Source organism: Engraulis encrasicolus, chromosome 2 (genome assembly GCF_034702125.1).
Source record: "Engraulis encrasicolus isolate BLACKSEA-1 chromosome 2, IST_EnEncr_1.0, whole genome shotgun sequence".
Lineage (NCBI taxonomy): Eukaryota > Metazoa > Chordata > Actinopteri > Clupeiformes > Engraulidae > Engraulis > Engraulis encrasicolus.
In genome coordinates, this window is record NC_085858.1 from 34191517 (window position 1) to 34204492 (window position 12976).

At 41.3% G+C, this 12976-nt stretch overlaps 1 protein-coding gene across 3 annotated transcripts in view; it reads left to right on the forward strand.

The window, feature by feature from the left end:
- Positions 1–6765: 6765 nt before the first annotated feature.
- Positions 6766–12976, forward strand: part of trip10a (thyroid hormone receptor interactor 10a) — a 43618-nt gene continuing 37407 nt past the window's right edge. For all 3 annotated transcript variants that reach the window (XM_063187315.1, XM_063187323.1, XM_063187332.1), the window contains exon 1: positions 6766–7061. In XM_063187315.1, the coding sequence (XP_063043385.1) occupies positions 7038–7061 (24 nt within the window). In that variant the 5' untranslated portion in view covers positions 6766–7037. The remainder of the gene's footprint in view (positions 7062–12976) is intronic.

Below are 12976 nucleotides of genomic sequence, written 5' to 3' on the forward strand. Positions count from 1 at the left end.
ACTTCAAGGCTGTGGCACTACCAATGGAAGCATCCTTGACCTTGAGATTCACCCTCTGTGTGGTCAGGGGTCGGGGGTCATAGGTCAGGTTCAGTCTTTTAAAAGATTTTTTATTTTTTGGTCTTTTTCGACTTTATTCATCAGGACAGTGTGAGAGGTGGACTGGAAGCAAATGGGGAGAGAGATGGGGAGGGGTGGGCAAATGACCCAGGCCGGGAATCGAACCCGGGGTGTGTGTGTGTGAGAGAGAGAGTGATTGTTAAGGGGGGGGGGATTCACACAGTGGGCAACTTGTGGATTCCCAGCTCTTCAATTGATACTTGACCCTGGATCTCTTCCTTGGACTATGCACAGTGTCTTTGGCACCTTGACACTTTGGACACTTTTCCAGTTCTTTTTTGATCGTGTGTGTGTGCGTGCATGTGTGTGTGTTGTGGGTGTGTGTGAGTGGGATAGAGAGATCTGACCTTATGTATGTATGGTGAATATACTGTATGTGCAATGTTGTGTGTGATGTATTTGTGTCTTCTTCTGTATTTATGTATGTGCTACTTGACAGCTTAATTTCCCTCTGGATCAATACATAATACTCTAACCAACACTGTCTCATCTAGGGTCTGCCCTTTGCCCTGTTTTGTACCGCCGGTTTCTCCCTACCTCTGTTCAGTCTTTCCTTATACTGTGTGTTTGTACTGTCTACATGTTTCTCACCTGTAAAACGTCTTTGAGTGTCATGAAAATCACTAAATAAAACATGGGCAATATTGTATTACTTATGTAGTAGATTGTGAAGAGGAGAGGGCACATCTATTTGGTCCCAGTTTGGCTTTGCAAAAGCAGATCAACTTTCAGTCCAAGTTTTTAAAAATAAAATAGGCTCTATGTGAGATGGCCAGAGATCTACATACATCTATATCCTAGCAATGAGAAATGAAGAAATTAAGAAATGAGATTTCATTTGATCTTTTAATCAGACCGTTGTGCAAGCTTATGTTGAGTCTTTATTTAGCCTATATTACTTGGCCTGAAAGTTTATCTGTTTTGGTGAAGCCAAACTTGGACACGCCAAGTTGCCCTATAAAACCAATAAAATGTAGTCATCTGATCTGCTCATCACAAGCGTGTGTACTTATTTGGTTGAATCCAAATATAGGCCTTGGCCAGTGAGACATTTAGTGAGACACATAGCTTTTAATGACCCTTGTGGAAATTATACAAACTGTAGTAGCCTATTTGCTGTAAGCCTACACTCTGAGTGTGTGCTTCATGCACGTTGGGCTTAGATCTTTGATTCTGCAGAACAGTGGATTTGGAGGTGTTTGATATCAAATTTGGGTTTGTCTTTTTGGTTGGATTGGTATCATTGATCGGAAAGCTTTTTTCTTTATTTTTTCAGTAGTCCGTTTCAATATTTTTGGTGGCTTAATTAACATGTGTTTTTTGTTTGGATAGGAGAGGATGGTCTTCACTCCACCAACTATTCTTCAGTGTATTTGTGTGATTTAGGTGGGTCATTTTTCAGTACCATCCAATAGAGCCTATTTTGTTACTTTTCTACTACTGTGTAAACTTTAAAGCTATTCCTTTATTAATCTTCTTGTAAATCTAATGTAAATTATTGGGTACTAATTCTCTGCAGATCCAGGGATATACCGTAAATGTCCATTGAACAGACTGTACACAAGCGTTGCTCTAAACCAGACAGTTAAGAAAAAAAGTTACAGGATATAGCCTACAGCTACACCTGTACTTGGTGTCACTGTTCAACATTGCCCCCTAATGGCACAACAGGGAACCTACGGTAAGCAAAACAAGTTGTCAAGTTGTATGAGTTCCTTTTTAAATACTTAATAAATGATAAATTATAATTAAATAATTAATAAATATAAATATTAAGAGCAGCTTATTATAGAGTATTGCTTTGATTCTTGAGAGACGTCAGGTTCAGGTGTTCCAGTTCCAGTGTCCACTATTATTTATTGGTTTCTAAACAATGGCATCTACATTGTGTAGGTTTCAAACATTGTCATCAATTAAGTATCTTGAATTGTCATTATCATGTATCACACATCATCCTTTTCCTTGATAATTCAAAATGTATTCCTTTATTTCCTACGAGATGAATAAAGTTACTCTTCTTCCCGACTCAATAAAGCATTTAAAAAGGAAGAAATTGTAATGTATTCTATGTACAGGATATCTCTGAACCTTGTAGTGTAATTCTCTCTCTCTCTCTCTCTCTCTCTCTCTCTCTCTCTCTCTCTCTCTCTCTCTCTCTTTCTCCCAAATGCATAATCTGTTGGGTTAAGGTCAAGTGATTGATTTGGCCAGGTAATACCCCCCATGCACATTTCTCTCTTCCAAGGCATACCGTACTCATATTAGGTTAAGGGTCAAATGATTGATTTGGCCATGTAAACTTTTCGCTTTCTTGGCCTGATTAAGTCCTACGTTTTGCTGCCGACATGCTTTGCTCCGTTGTCCTGCTGCAAGATTAAAATCCTCCCAATTAGCTATAATTAGCCTATTGGTCAGAGATCTTTGTCCCTTTGTTTGAGGTACTACTCGGTGAAAGAGTAGAATCCAGTGCACTTACAGCACTATTTGGGAGTTTATAGAATAAAGGCAGCTCACATGGTAATAACAGGCCTATGTTAATTGTTAAAGAAAATAAAGAGAATGTTGCACACTCTGCACCATGTTTTAATATTACGTTTCAGTCGTCTGGTCTTCTTGCTTGTGTAAAAATAAAACAATTATATCATCATAATCATCATCACCGTTATTATAATTACCATATTTATAATTATCATTAATATAATCATCATCTTCATCATCATTATTATTATTCCCATATTTATAATTATCATTAATATAATCATCATCATCCATCACATCTTATTCTTCATCACCACATGGGCTGCACTGCAGTGACACATTTTGACTGCTAGGGAGAGACAGAGTCCACAGGTTCAGATATGGACACACTAGTAGTGTATGGCAGTGTTTGTGTGTGTGTGTGTGTGTGTGTGTGTGTGTGTGTGTGTGTGTGTGTGTGTGTGTGTGTGTGTGTGTGTGTGTGTGTGTGTGTGTGTGTGTGTGTGTGTGTGAGGTCGTGGTGTCTGTAACAGTGGGGCTTCTACAAGGTTATTCTCACCGCCTTTGCTTCAATTTCAGCATTCATGATTTTTATCAGAACATTATGGACCCCTTCACTATAACAACTGTGTTTACTGTGTCTCAGTTTGTACAGCACTGATTTTATAAAATAAAACAAAACAAAAACATGTCCCAGTTATAAAAGTGCTAATTCTGTTGAAAATCGATCACATTTTCATGGACAAAGTAAATCCAGGTAATGATCAAGGCGTCTGTTACACAAATGCACAGTTGTTCCAAAGATTTAAGGGTAATTTTATTATTTTTCATTGTTGTAAACCTGCCCAAAACCCAGGGGTATTCAATTAAATGTCACTGAGGGACAGTTTTTCAAATTCCTCCCAGTAAAGGGGCCGGACATGGAATACGCACATATTAGGGTTGCCAACTCTCAATGGAAAAAATACAGGATACTTAATTTAGGCAGTGGTCTGGGGGTCACTCCCGTCTCCCTGCACTTAAGCCAGGTCAAACAGTCAGAGTGCAGACTGAATGTGGTTTTGATCACGTGGCAAGAGTGGAAGGCCCAGCCCAGCAGCCTTATAGCTATGTGATAGCATCGCAAGGGAAGAGCTACGTCAGGAACAGGCGGCATCTCCTCCGGGTAGATGAGGACCCACCGGCAACCCCTGAAGAGGACGTGCCACTGACCTAGCCTGGCTCTCGCGCCGATCCTTAGTGCTTCGTGTATCTTCGTTACACTTCGTGATATCCATCTGCGTGAGAACCAGGTTACCACTGACCTCCACCTCTCCAGCACCTGATAGAGAAAATGGGTCGTTTCACGTGAAATCAGACACTTTGGGACCCAACCGACACAGATTTCAATCATACTTGGTGTGCCTGTTTAGTAGCAAGGTAGCACTTCAGAACTGAATTTGTGTGGATCTGACACCAATATTAAGGGAGAAACAGACTTGGAAAGGTTTACATATGAGGGTAGGACACTATACATTCAGCATTGATTATATTAGTCAGTGCAAGTCACAAAAAGATGTCCGTGGTGTTATTTGAAAGCTCTTTTCTGGCTCTACAAATTACACAACAGCATGGAATACAACAACCCTCAGAATATGAATGATGATAAATTGAAAAAGTAAAAATTGAATATCAAAAAAACATATATTTTAAAATGGTCAGTTCCTTGTCTAAACGTAGCCTGCAATGTCATGAACAATACCTGAAATGCTGGTGTTTGGTTCTTTATTCATTTCAGAGATAATGGGACTCAAACATATGGCATCATACAGCTCACCTAGTAATAATATGGTAATACGTGAACGGTGATACGGTGAAGGATGGAGATGGTCCATGAGGATGCAGGAAGTTCAGTTTCACCTCTCCAGTGCTCGGCATACATTCCTCAACACATGATAGCCACTAGTTGACCTACAGCTACAACATACCCTTTGATGCTTGAACATTTAAAAAAAATCCTTAACTGAGCTTATTCTTTCAACCCTGCCTTCTCTGAATGCTGAAAATGGTCTAGCTTCCACTGTGTCCATTGACAAGCGGCAGAAGCTGTGTAGTTTTTGAGTACCTGGAATAGGGACCGACGAGGGCCCACAGGGAAAATGCCTGTTATGCCAGATGGCCAGTCCAGTCCTGTCCCTGACATTACTCTACTACTACTTTATTACAACTCATTTCAACCTTTATGTCCCATTATCTCTGAAAGGAATAAAGAACCAAACACCCCATTTTCAGGTGCTGTTTATGACCTTACAGGCTATATTTAGACAAGAAACCGCCAATTTAAAAATATACGTTTTTTTTATATTCAATTTTTAATTTTTCAACGTATCATAATTCATATTCTGAAGGTTGTTTTATTCCATGCTGTTTGTGTAATTTGTAGAGCCAGAAAAAAAGCTTTCAAACAACACCTCAGACATCTTTTTGTGACTTACACTGACTGATATAATCAAGGCTGAATGTATAGTGTCCTACCCTCATATGTAAACCTTTGCTGGTCTGTTTCTCCCTTGATATTGGTTTCAGATTCACACAAATGCAGTTCTGGGCTGCTACCTTGCTACTAAACAGACAAAGCAAATATGATTGAAATCTGTGTTGGTTGGGTCCCAAAGTGTCTGATTTCACGTGAAATGACCCAAATGACACCAACGCACCACCTCCACCCCCTACCACACCAGTGGTCAATACTGCTGGCCCAGTTGAAAGACAGTTGGTGGTGACACGAGCAGGCAGAGTCAGACAGCCAGCCCAATCAGCGCTATGGGGACTATGTCAGTCCTTAGAGTGAAAAATGAAAATGTAAAAATGTTATCCATGTGTTCTTTTGTTTAACTGAACTGGTCTTACTTGCTCTTACTGCCCTTAGTGTATATGTTGGGTGCAGGGCTGTAGTCCGGACTCGGCCCGAAGTTTGTCTTCCGTCCATGGCATATAGGTTACCTTCATATTGAAACTCATCCTTTTCTTTGTTTAACACTGACCGACATGTGACTCGGACTTGACTTGGACTCGAACCTCTTTGGACTCGGACTTGTCTTGGACTTGACTTTTCTGGTCTTGGACTTGTCTTGAACTCTACTAAGGTGGACTTGACGACAGCCCTGGTTGGGTGTTATCTTATGTTCTGAAATAGGCAGCCTGGTCAGTTGTTTTTTTATGTTTTAGTCCTGATCTGTTACATGCCTTAGTTCAGGTTATATATGTTGTGTGCAGCATAATTGCTTTAGGAACCTATGGCTCTAGAGCCACATGTGGCTCTTTTGGGAACTGTATCTGGCTCTTACTTATCTAGGGTTGCCAATAATCCCTTGAAATATGGAATCATCCAGTATTTATAAATTAAAGTACGGGTTCCATATTGATTTCAATCAGGACAAGGGAGGTTAAAAAGTTTGCCTTGCCATAATGAAGTTGGCAGTTGGCAACCCTATTACCTGTTAAAGCAATAACTTGATAGTATACTCTAAAATTTCTGGGCTTAATTGAAATACATGCTTTTGATTATATTCAGTGTTTTTAAAATGGTATGGCTCTCGTGCAAATTTCTTCTAAAAAATTTGCCGTTTATGGCTCTCTCCACCAAAAAGGTTCCTGATCTAGAAGAAGGGGGATGTAGACTGGTGGCATTATCACACTTATTATCGGTATTCCTTGAAGCGTCACTAGGTGGCGACACCTGTATGAGTGAGTGGCACAGTTAATAAAGTCAGTCTAGTGTGTACATTTACCGGAGCTGCATGTGTGATTTGTTGGCACGCTACAGGCGGTATGCCCCGGACCTGCAATGTGCGAGGGCCCGTCATCGCCGCTTGCGGCTTTAATGTTGTAATTACATCTGTAAGAGAAGGCATACTTCTACTTCACAACTCTGATGTAATTCTCTGCTTTGGAATTATAATGAGAGAGAGAGAGAGAGAGAGAGAAGGAGAGAAGGAGAGAGAGAAGGGGGGGGGGGACTCCTCAGGGTAAAACCTGAATCAGTCTTCCTTCTCAACATCACCAAATAACAAAAAGTATGCATTCTATGGTCTACGTTTCACGTGGTGGTAGGGCCGAAGATACCATTCCACACTGCGTATCACCCTGACGGCTCCTTTAAGAATTAGGATTTGGGAGTGACGCGGATATGAGAGCTACTTGATCCCTCTTGGCTTTGCCACGAAAAAATTCAAGGGTAGTTTGTCTACAGGGATGTTAACCCATTCCAATGAATGCATCGTAGGTCAACATTCGGAATAGGATCATTGTTTTTTCGAACGTGCAATCAGTCACTTCGTCTGTGGTTCATGAGAGAATTTTGTCCATGACGCGGCTCGCAGTCTGTGGAGTTTTGGGATAACTTCTTTGTATACAAGGACAGCTAACGTTCGCTGACAAGAGGAGGACCAGGGTAGAACATGGACTGGGGCACAGATCTTTGGGTGAGTTGGACATTTTGATATAGGCCTATATATTTTTTTTTTACCAGAAGAACGCGGACTGGACTCGAGTACACCACGATGTAAGCACAAACTGTGTACGTTAGCAGCGTTAATTAGTGAGGTTCCGAAGTTTACCTCAAATCAAGCTGAAGACAAACCTACGCACAATTTGAAAGAGTAGCCGTCAGAGTAGAATATGTAGTAACTAATATACATGACATGCAAGAGTAGTCGGTGTTTTTTTTCTTTCTACTAACCGTTGGCCATAAAAAGCGCGAGTAAAGGATACTGTAGTTCTGCCCTCTGCATAGCACAACAGCCTCCTCCTGACAATGTTTGGTCGGGAAGAGACGAATAGTTCTAGTGGCGCCGTTTTGCTTGTCCTTACCTGGTTTAGCGCTAACGTGGGGTTTGAACTAACGCCAAATAGCAAGTTGTGGTACTTTTGAGTTATTTACAGTAACCTCGGCCTTTTGACAGATGCAGTCTTGAAAATGTGTCGGGTGGAAGATAAAGCTTGGATTTTGTGATGGATAAAGAAAGGAGCATGCAAACATAAGTGTAGGCTACTTTCCTGTTGTGAGTTTGATAGCAGAGTTCACTCGAACAGTTCCATGTTATGCCCATCCCGAAGAGGGACTGTCAATGGCAGCACAGCAGCAAACTTTCCCTTTACGTTGTCTTTTTACAGTGTTAAATGTGATGCGGAAAGGGGAACGCTCGTTTCAGAGCTTTTAGTTAACGTGAAGCTTCTTCACAGCATCTGGATGGACGTCGAACTCTCGGGCTAGGCCTACGTCACTAATGCAATGGTGCAGATTATGTGTGTTTTGGTTTATTAGCTGTAAAGATGCCAGTGATATACCAGATACAATCTAACTGTAATGGAGAAATGCAAATAGAAACCTAACAATTGCGTGTATTAGACATAGGCGTATATTAGTTGCTTTGTTCTTCAAATAACAGATCCGTTTTCTTTCTTGCTTTTTTTTCTCGGGTCAGAACGGCAGATACTGCCAACAGGGTTCCGTAGCGGCCACACTGGAGGTGGGTTAAGCTCCATAAATAGGCCATTCTCGCCTCCCACAACTCCTCGATGCGCTGGTGACAGGAATTCATGTCAAGGACAGAATAGTTTCCCCCTCTAGTTGGGATTGAACATTTCACACATAATGAGCTGATCTTCAAGTTTTCAAAACTTGAAAGAAGACAGGCACACGATTTTATACTGCACGTGTTAACCACCCACCCTTCCTTTGACTTCTCCTACTCATCATCACATTACACCATATCATCCACCCACCATGGGCCTATACTACAAAGCTGGTTCAGAATAAGTTAAGGTTAAGTTAAGAGGTAAATCATCTAATAGAAGAGCCTGGAGTCCTCATTTTCTTAAGAAAAGTGCTTGTATTAGACAATTTACCTATTAATCTAACCATAACTTATCCTGAACCAGCTTTGTAGTATAGGCCCCATATCACACTCTCACTCTCCCAGAGATAACTGGAGTAGTTCTAGGCTTTCTATTTGCACACCGTGCGTTCACTACGCACGCATTCCTTATTCCGGGCCCACATACCTGCTGTAACGGTAGGTAGGGGGACTGGACTGGAGGCACATGGCGTGTGAATTCTGGTGGAGCATCAAAGGAAAGAGCTGCTAGGTCCTGACCTCGTTCTGTGGCTTCCCCCCTGGGCCTCTTTCCCCTGTCTGTCCCCTTTCCATCTTCAGCGCTGGAGCACCAACCTAATTAGTTTTGCCCTGATTTACAGGAACCACAACAACATGTAGTCCACACAGGCCTAAATTTAGCCTTGGGTCCCTGTCATTCTCCCAAAGGGAGACAAGTGATGAAGTTTAGACATCTCCTCAGAAAGGTCTGCAAGGCTGCAAGGCTGTTACAGTTGCAGCACAGATGTGCTTTACTACTCTGGGGTGCATTTCCGGAAAGCATAGTTGTTAGCAGTTAGCAACTTCGGTAACTTAGTTGCCTTGGCCCAATGGGAAATTGCATTGCAACCAACAAAGTAGCTAACATACCGTAGTTAGCAACTTCGCTTTCCAGAAATGCACTGAGCAACAGACAAGATTCACCTGCTTTGCTAGTGCACAAGTCACAAACTACAACAATGAAAAACATGCATGTTTTTTTCCTTCCCTCAAAACTGACACAGGTAATGTAGGGTTTTGTTTTTGTTGTTAAGTGGCCTAGCAGGCATCTACTCTACAATGCCATATGTTTCCTCCCGTATGGTTAATCCACTGGCTATTTTTGGAACCTCTAGTGTTAAGTATGCCTGTTCTGTGAATGTATGTGATGGCCTTTTGCTTTCTGCCCTCTGGTCTCTCTCTGCTCTCTGGTCTCTCTCTCTCTCTCTCTCTAGCCACTCTTTCTCTTCGGTTCGGCCTCTCTTTCTCTGTCTCAGTGGGAGTGTGTGTTCAACATGACTTTGAAATATGTCGTACAGCAGGCTCCCTATTAAGTCTTTCTATTGGTGACTAAGGAAGGAAGCATGTGCCAAGGACCCTGACTGTTATCTTTTTCCTTCCAGTGAGGCCCTCATGAGATATTCTCTGTTCACACTAGTGTGTGTGTGTGCGTGCGTGCGTGCGTGCGTGCGTGCGTGTGTGTGTGTGTGTGCGTGCGTGCGTGCGTGCGTGTGTGTGTGTGTGTGTGTGGCTCTGCTAAGCTTAACACAAGTCCACTAAATTGAGAGAGGGGGAGCGCCTTGCAGTAAACACTGTAAATAGACTATATAAAGCTAACCAGTTCAATCGATCTCTTGTGCAATGCACACTAAATTAGGCCCGATTTTCCAGCACTGGGTCAGTCCAGAGCTGTTTGTGGATGTGTGTGTCTTTATCTGTATCTGTGTCTGTCACATGAATGTGTGTGATTCAGTTAAGAAGTTTCCTTCGTCACTATTCTGAATAGACGGACACAGACTGAAACTGTGTGTGGCAGCTTGGATAGAGATGCAGCAGGTTTACGCTAAGGAAAGAAAGAAGAGCAATGGGATGAGCTTGGGTAGCAGGAGTAGCCTTAATGTTACTTATTAGTCAGTCATCCTTGTGACCCAGGGGCCTTATGTACAAAGACTTCTGAAGATGTCCTACTGAATCTTTGCGTAAGTGAAAATTTGAAAAAATGCATTTACACCTAAAAATCTTAAATGTGTCAGTCCATGCATAAACAGGTTTTCATGCTGATTCATGTTATATGTATGATTTCAAATGAAATTTGTATGAAGCAGCAAGGAGGAACTCGCACACCACTGATGCCGATGCATAAATAATTTTAATGCATTAGGAAAATAAAGAAAGTGCTACCCAGTGAAGTGCAAAACGTTTTCGGTCCTTTGGAGTAAATGAAATTTTTATACACATGCACTTTTTCATGCTAAGTCAGTAGCCTATTAGTACATCTGAAAATGTTCGTGGAAAGTTCCTTTCGGAGCTTTTTTGTGCGTAAGTAAGTAGGGCTGGGAATCGATCCAAATTTCTCGGATCGATTCGCTTCCGATCCAGAAGGTTGCGATCCAAACCGATCCACGATCCAATTCGATATCGATCTTTTGTATTGCTGGGTTGTCACCTTAACCCATTTATGACTAGAATTCTAAGACCGACTATAAAAACGTAAGAATATCTCAGCCTTTGATGCCCACACAAACTTGAAATACCTTGGTATGTGAGAAATAAGTGGGAAACTGTGGAAGGGAGCTACAGGATGTGGTTGAGAAAATAGCGCATACAATTATCTACAAAAGATTGATCCACAAAGTTGTGAATCGATATTGCCCTTTTCGAACCTGAATCGATATTGGATCGCGATTTGATCTTTTGAACCCACCCCTATAAGTAAGTTTTGTACATGAGGCCCCAGACAAAGGTTGCAGGTGTGAACGCTCCCTTGAGCAAGGCACCTGCTTCCCTCACATTGCTCCAGGCAGGGACACCTAACCTCATGTTCGCTCAAGGGCTGTCCCCTGTAATAACTGAAAGTGATTTTGGATAAAAGTGCCAGCTAAGTGTAATTAGTTAAATGAATATACAAATGTTTTCAAAGTAACATGAATGCCAACCAGCCTAGCTCTGTCTCTTAACCATAACAGCCAGGATGCAAGTCATGTTTGGGTCATTCCACGCCAAATCAACAAGAGCCCGCGCACTTAGGTCTCAAAAAATTCTGAAAATATTACCAAGTGTACCCATGGTACTTAAGAGAAACACTGTAAATTTATTTGAATGTAAGATGTATATTCTCCATGTTACAGCCAATTTTACTGGGGGAGGGGGGTGCCCATTTTGTTCACACTCTTTTTTTTGTCAAAGTTCACAAGCCCGTAGCTCAATAACTAAACCATGTAGGAAGTTCAAATTTGGCATGCTGGTACATAGATAGGAATAGTTTGTTGCAAAACTGTCAGTTTTGGTCTGTATGATCCTGCATCGTCATGGCATTCCCTCAAAGATGATACAAATTGTACTGGAGTTTTTGGCTGTGCTCTGTTTAGGCCTTCAGAAGACATATTTGTGCCCAACATAGCCTCTTGATTTTTTTCCCTTGTAGAGACAAGTAGGAACACTCTCATAAAAATCTATAAATAGAAAGGAAACCCCATTAGTGTTTGACCAGAAGACCTCACAAGTCTGACAAATCATTTTGGGTGTCATTTTCAGAGCTCCAGAACCCCTTGTGGGATTGTCCACAGATTTTTATTTTATTTTTTTCTTCATTCTCCATTAATTCTTCTTTTTAAAAATGCAAATGAGACTTGTCTTATGTGATGTTTTCTTTTGTAATTTCCAACCTGAACATGGGCAACATGCACATTGAGGGCAATATGTTTTCTATGCGTTTCTTCCGCTGCCATCTGCTGGTCAAAAAAAGTAACAACATGACTCCTTGTGCCTGACCTACTGTCTCTTTTGGTGTGCGAACCTGCTACCACATTGAACGCTCCTGAAATAATTTAAATTGAAAGGGATACCTGCACCCCTGCACAGGGACTCTCGGGTGATCATGTCTGTGCAAAATTTGCATTTGATTATTTAGCCTTTACATTAAATGTTATCGAAATCATGTTGCTCTCTTTTTGCATTTTGCCCATGTATAGGGTGGAAATTACAAAAGAAAACATCACATAAGACAAGTCTCATTGGCATTTTTAAAAAGAAGACTTCATGGAGAATGAAGAAAAATATAAATTAAAAATCTGTGGACAATCCCACAAGGTGTTCTGGTGCTCTGAAAATGACACCCAAAATGATTTGTCAGACTTGTGAGGTCTTCTGGTCAAACACTGATGGGGTTTCCTTTCTATTTATAGATTTTTATGGGAGTGTTTCTACTTGTATCTACAAGGGGAAAAAATCATGAGGCTATGTTGGGCACAAATATGTCTTCTGAAGGCCTAAACATAGCACAGCCAAAAACTCCAGTACAATTTGTATCATCTTTGAGGGAATGCCATGACGATGCAGGATCATACAGACCAAAACTGACAGTTTTGCAACAAACTATTCCTATCTATGTACCAGCATGTCAAATTTGAGCTTCCTACTAGGTTTAGTTCTTGAGCTACGGGCTTGTGAACTTTGACAAAAAAAGAGTGTGAACAAAATGGGCGCCCCCCTCCCCCAGTGAAATTGGCTGTAACATGGAGAGTATACATCTTACATTCAAATAAAGTAACAGTAATTCTCTTAAGTACCATGGGTACACTCAGTAATATTTTCAGAATTTTTTGAGACCTAAGTGTGCGGGCTCTTGTTGATTTGGCGTGGAATGACCCGTCTCCAAACTTGAATACTTCACTCTGTCCTCGTTGTCGACTTGGGTAATGTCTGAGATGTCAGATGTATCACATTTGTGTTTTAAAGGATAACTTCTTCCAATTTCAATATGC